The 13742-nt window shown below is 37.9% G+C and overlaps 1 protein-coding gene across 13 annotated transcripts in view; it reads left to right on the plus strand.

The window, feature by feature from the left end:
- The window catches only part of LOC113538092 (calmodulin-binding transcription activator 1-like), a 226555-nt gene that overhangs the window by 99578 nt on the left and 113235 nt on the right, over positions 1-13742 (plus strand). For all 13 annotated transcript variants that reach the window (XM_053227050.1, XM_053227048.1, XM_034314130.2 and 10 more), the window contains one exon: positions 3407-3474. In XM_053227050.1, coding sequence (XP_053083025.1) covers positions 3407-3474 — 68 coding nt within the window. The remainder of the gene's footprint in view (positions 1-3406; positions 3475-13742) is intronic.

The following is a 13742-nucleotide window of genomic DNA, read 5'->3' on the forward strand; positions in this document are numbered from 1 at the left end:
ATCTGCTTTACTCTTTGGACATATTTGAAAGGAAAGTTTTTTTTCTTTCTTGGAATGATCTCTGCAGTAAAGTCTCAGTTTTGATGAAACAAAATCTGATTAGGCTACAGCGCTGTTGAATTCTTGATCAGAAGGTGTTGATTAATTTTCTATAAGAAATCACAGGTTTATATTAATGCATTGTCATTTCTATAGTAACAATGAACACACGGGCGCCCCATATAAACAGATTCAAAAAATCGTTGATGTGGTGAGGTTTTCTGTAAGGAGATGTTTATTTAACATTTATGGAAGGAGTCTCCAGTTTGAGTGTTTTGTAACATTTGCATTTTCTCTATAACACGACAAGCTGCGATTTTTATCTTATTACCTTCAAATGAGAGAAGAAAACAGACGCTGTTGAGGGAAGGTTTATAGCTGCTGTAACGTAAATAAGAACAGGAACGAAACATAACTATAAGTGGAAAAAAGTATGATGTGTCATTCTTTACTAAATAAAAAGTGTATTTGCTATGGTATAAGAGGAATAAAACACTTGGGGACATGCTGTTGCAGGAAAATAACTTCCAGATTGTAACACTAACCCCACTTCATCACATTTATTTTTCTATAACAGCATTATTATTATTATTATTATTATTATTATTGTTTTATTAATGCAGTTTTAGAGCATTTGGCATTATTTCCATAAGATGCCATTCTGCTGCCTAGGGCTGGGCGATATGACGATATAATATCAATATTGTGATAAAATGTCACAACACATTTTTCTGAAATCGTTGATATCATGATATCTTTAAATAATTTTTTAAAAATTACAAACTAAATGGAACGGAATGGAAGCAGTTGATTTGATGTCATTTTTCTTTACTTAATCCTTACAACTTATTATTCCCATTTTCCATATTACACTTTAGTTTTGTAGACATTAAATAAAAGTTTCGTATCTTGTATCGTAGAAATGTCAAGTATATCGTGATGTGATGTTTTTGCGACATCTCCCTCCCCTAGTGCAGCCTTTTATCCATGATATTGTTGCTGTGACTCATTTTGACACCGCACGATGTACGAAGCAGTATCAGCTCCTTGATCACTTCAACAAAAACCATCTTCAAAAGGACTCTATTTATTTATTGTTGTAATTAAATATGATGTTATGTCCAACTGTAGTACCACCTCCTGATAGGCCGAGACCACAGCATATGTTTGAACAGCATCATCAAGTTTTCACGCTTAAACTTCAGATAATTGAAGTCACACTGTCATAGTCACAGTCTTACAGTAGGTGTGGCTTTTTCAAAGCAGCGATAAGACTTACGAGGACTTCTGCTGTGAAATTGTGAAGACACACTCAGACAGCTCCAAAGTCACAAGCTAAAGCAGAGGGGAAGAGAAAGAGCTCTGAGATCTTCCAGATTGAAGAGAGAAGCGTTTGTCTGGAATTGTTGCTCCAGGCATGCGACACTTTGTTTCCCCAACTATAGTTTAAAACACTTTGAGGAGTTTTTCACATTGGATGGCTTGTGAGTGCAGAAAGTCAGAGTAAGACCCGGGTGTTGCTCTTCAGGTTAACTCGAGGTGAGAGAAGTGATTGCCTGGAGCAGGCTCACCAGAAGCCAAATGACTGGCCTCCAGGGTGGAGAGGAAATCAGGAAGAGGAGGAAGAGGAGGAGAGGGGTTCTCTGGCAGAACACTTAAGCCCACAGACCTTCATCTTCTTTTTCAGAACAAAACTACTTTGTCATATGATGTGAAGCGCAGAAGACTAATATAATCGGAATACTAAAGATAGCGAAGACGAGGAGGAGGAAAAGAGGCTGAGAAGAAAGTGACAGGGAGTGAGGGAAAGACAACGAAAGAGTGGAAAAAAAGAATAGTCAGAACTAACAAGCCACTGAGAATTGTTTCTTAAATAAACTGAATTTGACAAAAAGCCCAGAGCCCCCTTTTGTGTTTTTTTTATTTTTTTTATTTCTGTTTGCCAAATTATAACAGGTCATCGTTTGTCTTTCACTCCACCCGAGGACATGCCAGGGGACTTTAGGGGCTTGACTTGACAAGCATTGAGACAGCAGTAATGAAAACTTAGCCAAGCAGTAAACAGGAAGACAAAGGAGTGTGCAGTGTGGTCAGAGAGAGATGATAAAAAACACTGATGCTAAAAAAAAAAATAGCTACAACAATGGAGCTGAGTTGGCAGAGATGTAGTGGCCTCAGACTTTCTCTGTTGCCTTTTATAGTGGATAAAACTTCAGGATTCCTCATCAAACCCTCTGAAACACTAAGCCTGAAACACTTTGGTCAGAAGTTGTTGATTAATTTTCTATAACAGCAGCTCTGACAGTAGTGCATCTTCAAATCATATGTTTATGTTTTCCAACATCTTGCAATTTCTCGGTAACATGACAAGCTGCGTATTTTTGTCTTATTAACTTTAAGAGAGAGGCTGGTGAAGAAATGACTCTTTATAGCTGCTGTAATGTGAGTCAGAACAGAACATTCCACAGCTATAAATTGATAAAAAGTGTGACATAATTCTTTAATAAATAAAAAATTTGTAGACACTGAAAAATTGCTGTAATATACTATAAGAGGTAAAACACTTTGGCACATGCTGTTATAGGAAAATAATCAATTTCAATGTGGTAAAATTAACAACGACTCTGCTGATGATTATTTTCCTATAACAGCATGCTCTGTAGTGTTTTATTCCTTACATATTCCTTTCCCCTGGAGAAAAGGCATGAGGATGGATCATAGCGCTGTGAGTTAGCGAAGAAGCTGGTCTCGCTTCTCTCCACTGCAATTCTTCCCATCTCTCCCTCTCCTTAACATGTCTCTCCTTTGCATAAGCCCTCATAAGGCACCTGTAACATTCCGCGATGAAGCTGTTAACCTTTCCATGACACGCCTCGACTCTGTAGGCCAGACATTCGGACACTGATTCCACTCACGGCTCACGCGAATTGAGACCACCAGTGCATAAAATGAGGTCCAAGTCTCTACAGCGATCATGGCATTGGAGGAACGAGCAACTGCCGTGCATGTGAATGACATCCTGTAGCTGTCTGCACACCTTTTTTGGTCATCATCAGGTCATCTGGAAACATCCAGTGCTCTTTTATCTGCTCTGACATGGGCGTGAGGCTCTTCTGGGTGCCCCTTTAACTCGCTGACAGGGCTTGACTTACAAATGGAATGGTGTACAGCAGTCACGATTTTTTCAGAGGTGTCGATCAATATCCGCAGGCAATAAGGAGTCAAGAATGAATGAATGAATGAATGAATGAATAACACTTGGATGCATTTTCTTTAGAATGATATATCCGTGCTGTTTTGTGTCTGTCCTTTTTTATTATTTTGGTTATCACCAGGTAAAAATCATATTTCTTTTGTTCTTTTCCAGGAAATCGCTGCTTACTTGATATCATTTGAAAAGCATGAAGAGTGGCTAACGACATCCCCTAAAACCAGGTATGTGTGTGTATTCGTTTTTATTTTGTTGTTGTTGTTTTTTTTTTAAACTATGGAGCATATTAACACCTCACCTGAAGGGGCGAGATAGCGCTTTCTTTTTACAGCTGGGCAATTTCTGTGCTTTTTTGTAGGATGTCCAGACAGATAATGGAATATTAATGGCCATTTCTAATGTGAAATGTGGCCAGGCTTATTAAGCGCAATGCTCTCTCTCTCTCTCTCTCTCTCTCTCTCTTTTTTCATGACTGCCATTAATGTAGGTGTTAATGTGCAGGGCTTGCACAGCACATCATTCTATCAGCGAGAGAGGCCTCGACACAAAGATTAAAAAGTTTTTACTTGATCTGTGGCGATATGATAATGAATGATAATGGAAATGATTTTTTTGTGCTTCTAATGTTAATTATATGCTTATCATGAAATATTATAACATTAATGCCACAGATAGAGAGAGTAGAGACTGAGAGGAAGGCATGTTTACTATGTACATGTATGTAGAGTGATTGAAATGTCTTTTAGCCAGATAGATATTGAACATGCAGTAATAGAGTCAAATACTTCAGATATGTCGTATATCTGGGAAATTCTCTGGGGGCTGTGGGGTGGAGTCAGACCTGATGCAGCTCCTCCTACTTGGGCGGATCTGAAAGTCCAGCTCACTGCTTTTCAAGCTAGATGACTATGTTAAATGTGTTATGGTTATGTGGGTTAGGAGTTAGGGGTTAGGGCTTAGGGTCAGTCTTATAGCAGGCCTTGGCTCCGCCCCCTGGACTATCTAAAAAAAAAATTACCCAAACTGCTATGGGGCTCGTCTTGGCTCTAAGAAGTGTTTTCCATAAGTGTGGCATGAGGTTAGCTGTCTGAAGTCTGAGCCATCATTCACAGGACTGTGTTTGTGTGTGTGTGTGTGTGTGTGTGTGGCAAATAACCAACCATGAGTGTTGGTTTTTTCTGTAATATGTTTAGCTTGAAAACAGTGTGGTTTATCATAGTCATGCAACTTCTGAAGCGTTTGAAGCTGAGACTAGGTTGCCATGAAGCTAGTCATGAATCAATTTTTACTCCAGTGACTTTACCGAGCTTAAAAATGTGATTAGAGTGCTTGAAAGTTTGTATCCCGTTTGGATTTATAAAAAAAAAACTACACAAACATGCGTGCACATGGAGATACAGCCAGCCAGCAAGACTACAGCTTGCCAGATTTGCAAAAAACTTGTAATCGTGATTACTTTGCATGCAGTTTGCACATACGCGTTTGCATGATGAGGCATGCTCACTATGCAAAAAAAAATGCAAGCGAACAAAGTTACAAAATTCAAAAGATAAAAAATAATTGCGATGTTAAATCTTTTGAAGCAGAATGGTGATGATGTGGTGCAACAATTTTTTTCCATCTTTCCTTATGAGACTGGCATTTAAAACTTCTTGTTGTTATGGTAACATCAACAAGAAATGCCACTTCTTATGCACAAATAAGAGTGTTTTGATTCCATCTATTACATACAGCACATTTTTTTTATTAATTTAATCCCTGATTATGTCCAAAAATCAATTTAAATATAAGACTGTGCCATCTGGGTTGTATAAGATAAAGACATTTGCTGGCGAAATGAAAATGGTAATGAGTGACAGACAAACACACACATGCACACATGTACATGGGTACATTCTCAGTCTCTCTCACACATACACACACACACACATACATACACACACAGTGTTTCGCCTCCGGTGTGACTTTACATAATGGCACTGATTTCAATGTGTGATTTGCCATGACTGTTTAATGCAGCGAGAGCTTTCCTAGCCTTAATGAAGCCACCGTTACTCGCGGCTGTTTTTCAGGGGTCATAACCAGTGTGAGCTCTAACTCGCAGTTATGACTGCAGGGACATGACGCTAACGTAACGCCACCCCCACACACATGGGAGCAGGAATATTAACACACACACACACACGAATGAAAGAGCCTCATTAGAGTAGACTTCGCTGGTGCAGGATTCCCAGATTTAAAATAAGATGAGCTTAATGGCTGTGTTCAGATTTATTCAAGTTGAACAATTGGTAACTCACTTCTGCTGACATTGTGGTGATATTTTTTTCCTCTTCACCTAGTGTGTCATTTGCGTAGGATTTTCTCTCACCGGTCGCATTTTGACGCATGACAAATTACAGGAAAAAAAACAACAAAGTGTCTTAGTAAGGTGTTTGGCCGTGACAAGTCACCAGAAGAGCTGGCATCGATTCGACATGTCGCTGGATCTGTACCAGAATGATCAACACCTTTCTTCCAAAAGATTTTCCCTCACTTTTTGATGTTTTGATGATGGAGGTAGAGAGCGTTGCGGTCACACTAGCGACAAGTGGTAACGGCACTCCGCTTCGTGTTGTGCCGCATCACACCACCACGGCGTGCATTATTTTCGTATAACCTCACAGTCTGGAGTGTGTTATTCCTTACCTATTCTACTCTTCTAATCTTAAGAGGAAATACTAGATCAATTTGACTATATTTAGAGATACTTTTGTGTTCTAAGATGTCACCTTTTGCAGTGTAAAACTGTAATTAAACCCATTTCTAGACATTTTTACTAATTTCAGGTTATGGCTGATAATTTTCCTTCTTTCTAGAAATAAATGCTTAAAATGAGCAAAATGATCTACTAATAGAACATGACTATTTCAAGCTTGAAATGAGTAAAAAATATCAAGAAATAGGTTTAATAATCTTATATTTGGTTTATTCTAAACCTGTAATAGGAAATACTCAATAAATTTGACTCTATACAAGATATTTTCACTTTACATGATTTTTATGCACAGATGGTGGCAAAACCATTTTGGCAAATGAAAAAAAATCTTCAATATAGCCAAATATATCCAAATATACGATTATTAAACCTATTTCTGCACATGTTTTACCCCTTTCAAGCTTGAAATAGTCTTGGTCTACTGGCAGATTATTGTTAACATTTTAAGCATTTAATATTTATAGAAAGGAGCAAAATGATCTGAAGAAAATGCAAAGCTTGAAATGAGTAAAATCATCTAAAAAACAGGCTGAATAATCTGTAAAAATCTAATAAGAAATATTAGATATATTTGTTCATATTCAAGATATTTTCACATTCTAAGAGAAACGGAAATGAAATGCTAACTGCGTTTGACACATAATTTGTTGTTTGCTCCCCAAGCATTTTTTTTTTTACCTCCTTACGTAATTAACTTCTTATATACAAAGCCACTTAACATTCAGTTTATGTACTAACCTTCTGTATCCTTTAATACAAACCTTTATATAATTTATAAAAACACAGCTTCTCACTCTGTCTCTCAGTTTCTTGCTCTCTAGTGAGCATAAACATGGCCTTTTCCGCAAAATACAATAGTGGATGCAAAACACCAACGCACGGCCAATGGCATTTTGTCAGACTTTCATTTCGCCGATGTCCCTTTGTGTCTCTCCGTGCTTTTCTCTTTCTTCTGTGAGACAAATGTGGGGATTTTCCAGTCATAATTACACAACATGTATTGTGCAAATGCACTGCGGGCACTCTGAAATCAGCCACTAATTGAGAACGTGAGGTGGCTTCTCTCTCTCTCTCTCTCTCTCTCTCTCTTTCTAGATGACAAGAAAATGATAAGCAAGAGAAGAAAAGAGACAAGAATGTGTGTTATTGTGGGTTTGTTGCTTTGATCAGTTAGGAGAGAGATTCTCACACACGCACCCACACACACACACACAGAAAATTAGCACATCCTAACAGCTGACCTAAGTATTGTTTGTTCTCTTCTCACATCTTCAAAAATTTTCTCTCACACATACACACACACACACACACACACACTCATCAATTTTTCCTTTCATACTTATACCTTGTGTGATTGACTTCCAGCGTCCCATATGAGCAGTTCTTTAGACATCGCTTTTATTAAAACACAACACAATAACAAAAGAGACGTCCAAGGTTTCATCAACAATAGCGCTGTATTCCTCCTGGAAATAAACAATCATTTTTTCATAGAGAACAAACATGATGTGTGTGCGTGTGTGTCTATAGTCTAGTGTAGTGTATGTGTGTGTGGTAGACAGAAGATGACAAATATAGAAAATGCAGAAAGAGAGAGAGAAGAGCATGAGATGGAAGGTGAGAGAAGAGAGTCTGTGTTTGTGCGTGTGTGTGTGGTTTCTCTGTGGTTTCATTGAGGTTCACTTAGGGTTTTACACACACATATATATATATATATACAATATACTGTAACTTTACAAAAATGTGTGTATATCAGACAGAAAATGCACAGAGAGACAGAAGAGAGAAAAAGAGAGAAAAGTCTATTTGACTACACAGAGAGAGAGAGAGAGAGAGAGAGAGACAGAGACAGAGAGATGGAAAGTGATACAGAACTCCACTTTTCTGGGAGCACTGGTAGAGAAGGGTTCTCTGTGTGTGTGTGTGTGTGTGTGTGTGTGTGTGTGTGTGTGTGTGTATTTGGATATAAGCTCTGACACACACACCATAAGGAAACACAGATCACCCAGGTGATGCACTGATCTTTGGTGTAACACCAGTTCTCCCTCTGACACTCACAGCTCTGGACTAATCATCTTAGATTGAACACAGTATCACACACACATCAGGTTTGCTGATTTATAGTTTTTTTTTTAATAGTTGGCATCAAGTTGCTATAAATGGCTTTATATTTGTTTAATCCATTTCAAATTGCATTTTTTCCCCACTCCGAAATATTGCACACCTGCTCCTGCGTTTCATCTTTCAAAACCTGAAGATTTTCCTATTCAGAACCTCTCTTCCTCCATCCACCTGTGGGGTTTGTGTGTATGTGTGTGTGCATGTGTGTGTTTGTGTGTTTCCTTGAACTGCTGTAAAGTAACCTTGGGTTAGACAATGGTGGTGTATAAGTAAAGCACCAGAAGAAGAAGATGAAGAAGAAGCCTCTACTTCTTCTAAGAGTTCATTGGATGATGAGGGATGCTTAGCTTCCTTCTGACAGGGAAGCACTCCTGATTTAGCAACGGCCTCATTTATCAATCTTTTAGTAAAGCTGTGTGTAAATGTTTGCATAAAAACCAAACCGAGCTAAAAATTTCCACCGGATTTACAAAAGTTTCGGAAACACTGATCTTTGTACTTGCGTATGTATGTATGTTGAACACCAGTCAACATAAGTTACGGGGCGAGTGCGTGGTACAGCTGATTTGCATGTAGTAACACCCACAAAACTCCATAAAAGGTCAAATACACAGACAGCTGTTATCCAAAATGAACGATCAGGGCAAAACCTGAAAAACAGAAGTGGAAATTATTTCGACTCGCCAATAAAAATTTCAATGATTTTTTTGAATATCAAATTTGTTGTGTGAACATACGAAGGATTTACTCACAAATCCATTCGTATCCAGCTTGTTAAACAAGGCTCAGTGGCAAAAGAGCCCTTAAATATTCAAATTCTTCAAATAGTCTTTGTACTGTAGTACATATAGTCTACGCTGTTATATGTGTTATAGTCTACGCTATTTCTACACTAATTCTGTCATCGTTTATCCGCTACAAGCTCCTCCCTCTCCATTCAGGCTTCTTCCAGTCCACACTAAATATGTTTGGCAAGTAAAGTCCATTATCTGGGTCTTTTCAGTATACTGCTCAGTATTTGTTCATATTCATATATCTAAAAAGCAGCTAGGACAGTTCATGAGACAGCGCTGGATCTGTCAGCATGTGTGTGTGTGTGTGTGTTGTGGAGGACAGAGGGGATCAAGAAAGTGTCCTGTCCAATACTCAGTTGAGGATGATAAACACAGGGGGTCGGGAAAACGGCAGCATGTCAATATGAAATAGAGACAGACAGCGAAACAGACAGAGGCGAGAGCGAGGGTGATGAATGAGGAGGAGGAGGGTCAGTGAATCACTGAATCATTTGAAAAGGTGGCAGTGGGGAGGTGTGATGTAAAGGAGGAAGGAAAAGTGAAGTAGAAGTACGTGCGAGTTAAAAACACAAGCTGCTATAAATTGTTTAATTGCTGATCTGCTGCAAGTGTTAAGCTGTGCACGGCTCTGAAATGGAAACATAAACGATCTAATTGTTACGAGAAGAACCATGGTTTTATGATGGGGTTGAAACGCAAGAACAGAAACATTAAGGTTCCTAAAGCAGCAACAAAATAAATTCTGTTGCTTTTACATAGAGTGTATGTGACCTAATATAATAAAACAGATGGTTTAGAAAGCGATTAAACGCAGCAGTTGTGTTTGTATTGGTAAGGACACGTCATGCACACACAAAGTTTATTGTTTGTGCTCCAACATATAGTTATAAAATATTCCATAATAATTTCCTGGAGGTTGTTACACAGCATTGTCAATAGAGCTAGCAAATTCTCTGATTATAAATACACAGACATGCTAGCTGGCTAAATGTCCATTGATTGTCTAAGTTAATTAGCTAAGCTGTTTTTCTCATTATAATGGTGCGTTCAGTTTACTTCAGAGCTCGGAATTACATTATTTTCAACCTCCATGAGTTTGAGAAACAAAGCGAGATATAAACCTCTATGTCCGCCTTCTGTTAGCAACAAGCAAGCCAGCTAACTGTGATGAGTGATGTGTATTTTCCTCCTCAAAACTGTATAGTCAGTGTTACAGATTTACCAGCGGATATGTCTGTATGTTGACTGATCTAAAGCAGATACTTATATAAACTCATTTGAAAGTGAAAAAGTGCTGCTGTGTTTACTGCTGATGCTGTGAGCGGCCATTTTGATTTAATGCCACGAGCTGAACTCTGAGTCAAGGAGAACTTCATGAGTATCTGATTATGAATTCTAATTTGAGGGGGCGTTTTCTTTGTTTTTTCCTGAGGTTACAAGTTTTAGTTGAAGGCAGCATAACAAATGCCGCACAAGAACCTACAGGCTCAGTTATCACTCTAATGCAAACTTTCACTTTTTTTGTTTACAGTGAGAAAGCAATTATGTTAAATTTAATTGGTCTTATTTCTTCATCCAAGAAATGAAGCTATGTAAGATTAAAGCCTTAAAGCCTTGAAATCATGTGAGACATGATGTTGATCCATTTGGGAGATTGGAGGTGAGACTTTAATAAAAAGCTGGCAAGGTACATGGAACAAGTAAGGTATAAAAAACTTTGAGGTGTGCTGTTATAGGAAAATACTCAAATTAATCACACCCATACACGAGAAGCCTTTTTTCGCCAATAATAGAATGACCTTATGTGTTTATTCCTCTTATATCACGACAATTTGCAAATTGAAGAACGAACTGTCATACTTTTTATCCATTTATAGTTATACTTAATGTTGTGGAATGTCTGCAAAACAAGTTAGTTCCTGTTCTCACTTATGTTATAGCAGAGGCTCACCAGCCTCTCTTTTCCTCTCTCTTGAAGTTACTAAGACAAAAGAAACAGCCACTGAGAAACCACAAAATGCAAACATGGAAAACATTTCTGCTTTATAACAGGTAAGGATGATTATATTTTCGGTTGTGGTTTTGTTTCCATTCCACAAATCCCAAATTTGGTACAACACAAATATTTGACAGTAAAATGCCAGTTTTCTGTCTCTCAAGACTGAGGGTTTGTATTTTTTTTAGGAATTACTGACACTTGTGAATATAAATAGGAAAAAAAAACATCATAAACAAACACAAAAATGGATTCATTAATGTGTTTACTGGCATGCACTGTGTAGAGCTCTGTGTTGGGCTCGACCCAGCGTGCTGTGGGCTGTGCTGTTCCACGCGAGGCACTTGGCAGTAGTTTGATAATGAAAACAGATGGTCATTACATCAGGGTCATGAAGGGTCAAACATGCAAGGTCAGATTGGTTAGAGATTCACTAGAACATTCACTTTTTTGATGCTATATGAGCAGCCTGAGTCATTACTGGACCGGGGTAATCAGTCACTGTGGTATTTTGAATAAGTAAACAGATTATTCAAAATGTGTGTGTATGTGTACGTGTGTGTGTGTGTGTGTGTGTGTGTGTGTGTGTGGGCGTGAGTGCTTGACTCAGTCAGTCAGTCAGACATCAGAGAGGTACAAACTGACTCCTGACGTGTCAGAGAAGCTTAGCGTACTGAGGCATCTCCACTCCTGCAATACTAAAGACTTCATTTAATTACATCTCCGAGCTCACAGAACAAACTGTTTATTGCCAGCTGCACAGACAATGCCAGAGGGACACCACTATGCAGCAACACCCACACAGGAGCACACCGTACAGATTTTTAACTCTCTAATATCACAGCAATATCCAATTTGTGATTCTTATTGCTCAGAAGGCGTTGATTAATTTTCTAAGAACAGCAGTGCTGACAGAAGTGCAGCTGCATTCATATTAATGTGCTCATTCTAATATTTTACCGTTTCAATATATTAACAGCTCACTCACAGGGACTTGGTGTATTCCATATTTATGATTAATGGAAGGAGTCTCCAGTGTCAGAGCTTTGTAACAGGTTTCTCGGTAACATGGCAAGCTGCATTTTTTCTTTAGTTGTATAACTTTGAAAGAGAGGCTGGTGAACGACTGTTTATAGCTGCTATAACGTAAGTGAGAACAGGAGCTAACTTGTTTCATGGACATTCCACAACATTAACTACAAATGGAAAAAATGTGTGTTGTGATCTTGATTACTAAATTGAACATTGTAATAATTAGCAAATTGTTGTAGTATAAAGAGGAATAAACACTTCAGGATGTGCTGTTATTGGTAAATAATCGACTTCAGGGTATTAACAGTAACTCTGCTTCATCACACCAGTCTGTTGATGATTATTTTCCTACAACAGCACACTCCCCACACCCCAATTGTTTTATTCATTAAGCAAATAAAGTCAAAGTATATATCTAATCACTGTAATGAACTCACACAGAATCTGAGACTGCTCCTGAGTCGTCAGTTCTGCCTGTTTTCGTTAGATAATTTCTGAAGTCCTCAGGCAGTGTTAAGTACGATGTGATTAAAAACCCGACACAGACACGCGGTCGTCTCAGCAACGCTGCTGCCACAGACACAGACTTCCCCCGGGGATTGCTTTTTCACAAAAGAGCTGCAAGATTCAGTGGAGAAATTCATTTTGATGTGTGCAGAGGTGGTAGAAGCTTCAAATTCTTCAATCAAGGTAAAAAAAAAATAAATAAAAAAGAACAGCACAAACTCTTCAGTTTGATTAAAGTAAGAAAGTAAAATTACAAGAAAGATTAGTGCAAAAAAAATCACTCTGATTTTAATTACTGATGCAAAATTTGTTTCCTTTTCACCAAGAAACCAAAGAATGTGGGAAAACATTAGGCTAGGTCAGCTCACAACAGCTTTATTCCAAATGTTAACTAGCATGATAATGACTCATTGAATGCTAATAGCTAGCTGTCACAACACAAATCACCATGATAAATACAAAGTGTGCGTAGCAGCAGATAGACTACAGTGCTGGATATTAGGTTATTAGCTCTCATTCTCACTGTCACGTCTGTTAGACTTTAGATCTGTTAACAATTTAGCTGTCTGATGCAAAAAAATCTTTATGACTTTTATCACCTTTACAAATATGATTTTAGAGAAACGTGTTGAGTAAGAAGTAGAGAATATTAGATGAAAAAAAAATTAAGGAAAATTTTCCGACTACTAACGATGAAGAATTTATACTTAATCTCAGATCAATTTTTTATGATCGCATTAATACATCTAAATCTGTTAACTGATCAATTATGCCTGCTCTCGTGCCCTGTTTTAAAGGCTAGACGATTCCATGCATGTTTAAAAGTTAAGGCGATTTTCTGAATTGGAAAATTAATATTCATAACTCTTAATGAAGTTTCTGGAACGATCCTCTGTTGAAAGCTTAACTGGGATTTAATTAGCGCGGCAGGAGACCCTTCGCAGACAAATCGACGGCACCTCGGGTCATTTCGCAAATCAATCCTAACCTATTTTACTTTCAAAAATAAACATTAAACACATTATAGTACTATATTATATTTAATTTAATGTTTTCAAATTTTTGTTGTATATATTTAATCTGTTAAGAGCATTAAAGACAAACACAAATAACGTGCCATTCACAATTTATCCTGACAAATGTTAAGAGTAAAACTACTTACGTGTGAAAACAATGTCATGCTGCGCTGAGCAGTAATGAATATATTAGGATTCTGGCATCTGATCCAAGGTCGGCGTAAAATCCCCTGAAAAATTTATGACTCAAATAGACTTTTCTGTAATT

This window comes from Pangasianodon hypophthalmus, chromosome 20 (assembly GCF_027358585.1).
Source record: "Pangasianodon hypophthalmus isolate fPanHyp1 chromosome 20, fPanHyp1.pri, whole genome shotgun sequence".
Classification (NCBI taxonomy): domain Eukaryota; kingdom Metazoa; phylum Chordata; class Actinopteri; order Siluriformes; family Pangasiidae; genus Pangasianodon; species Pangasianodon hypophthalmus.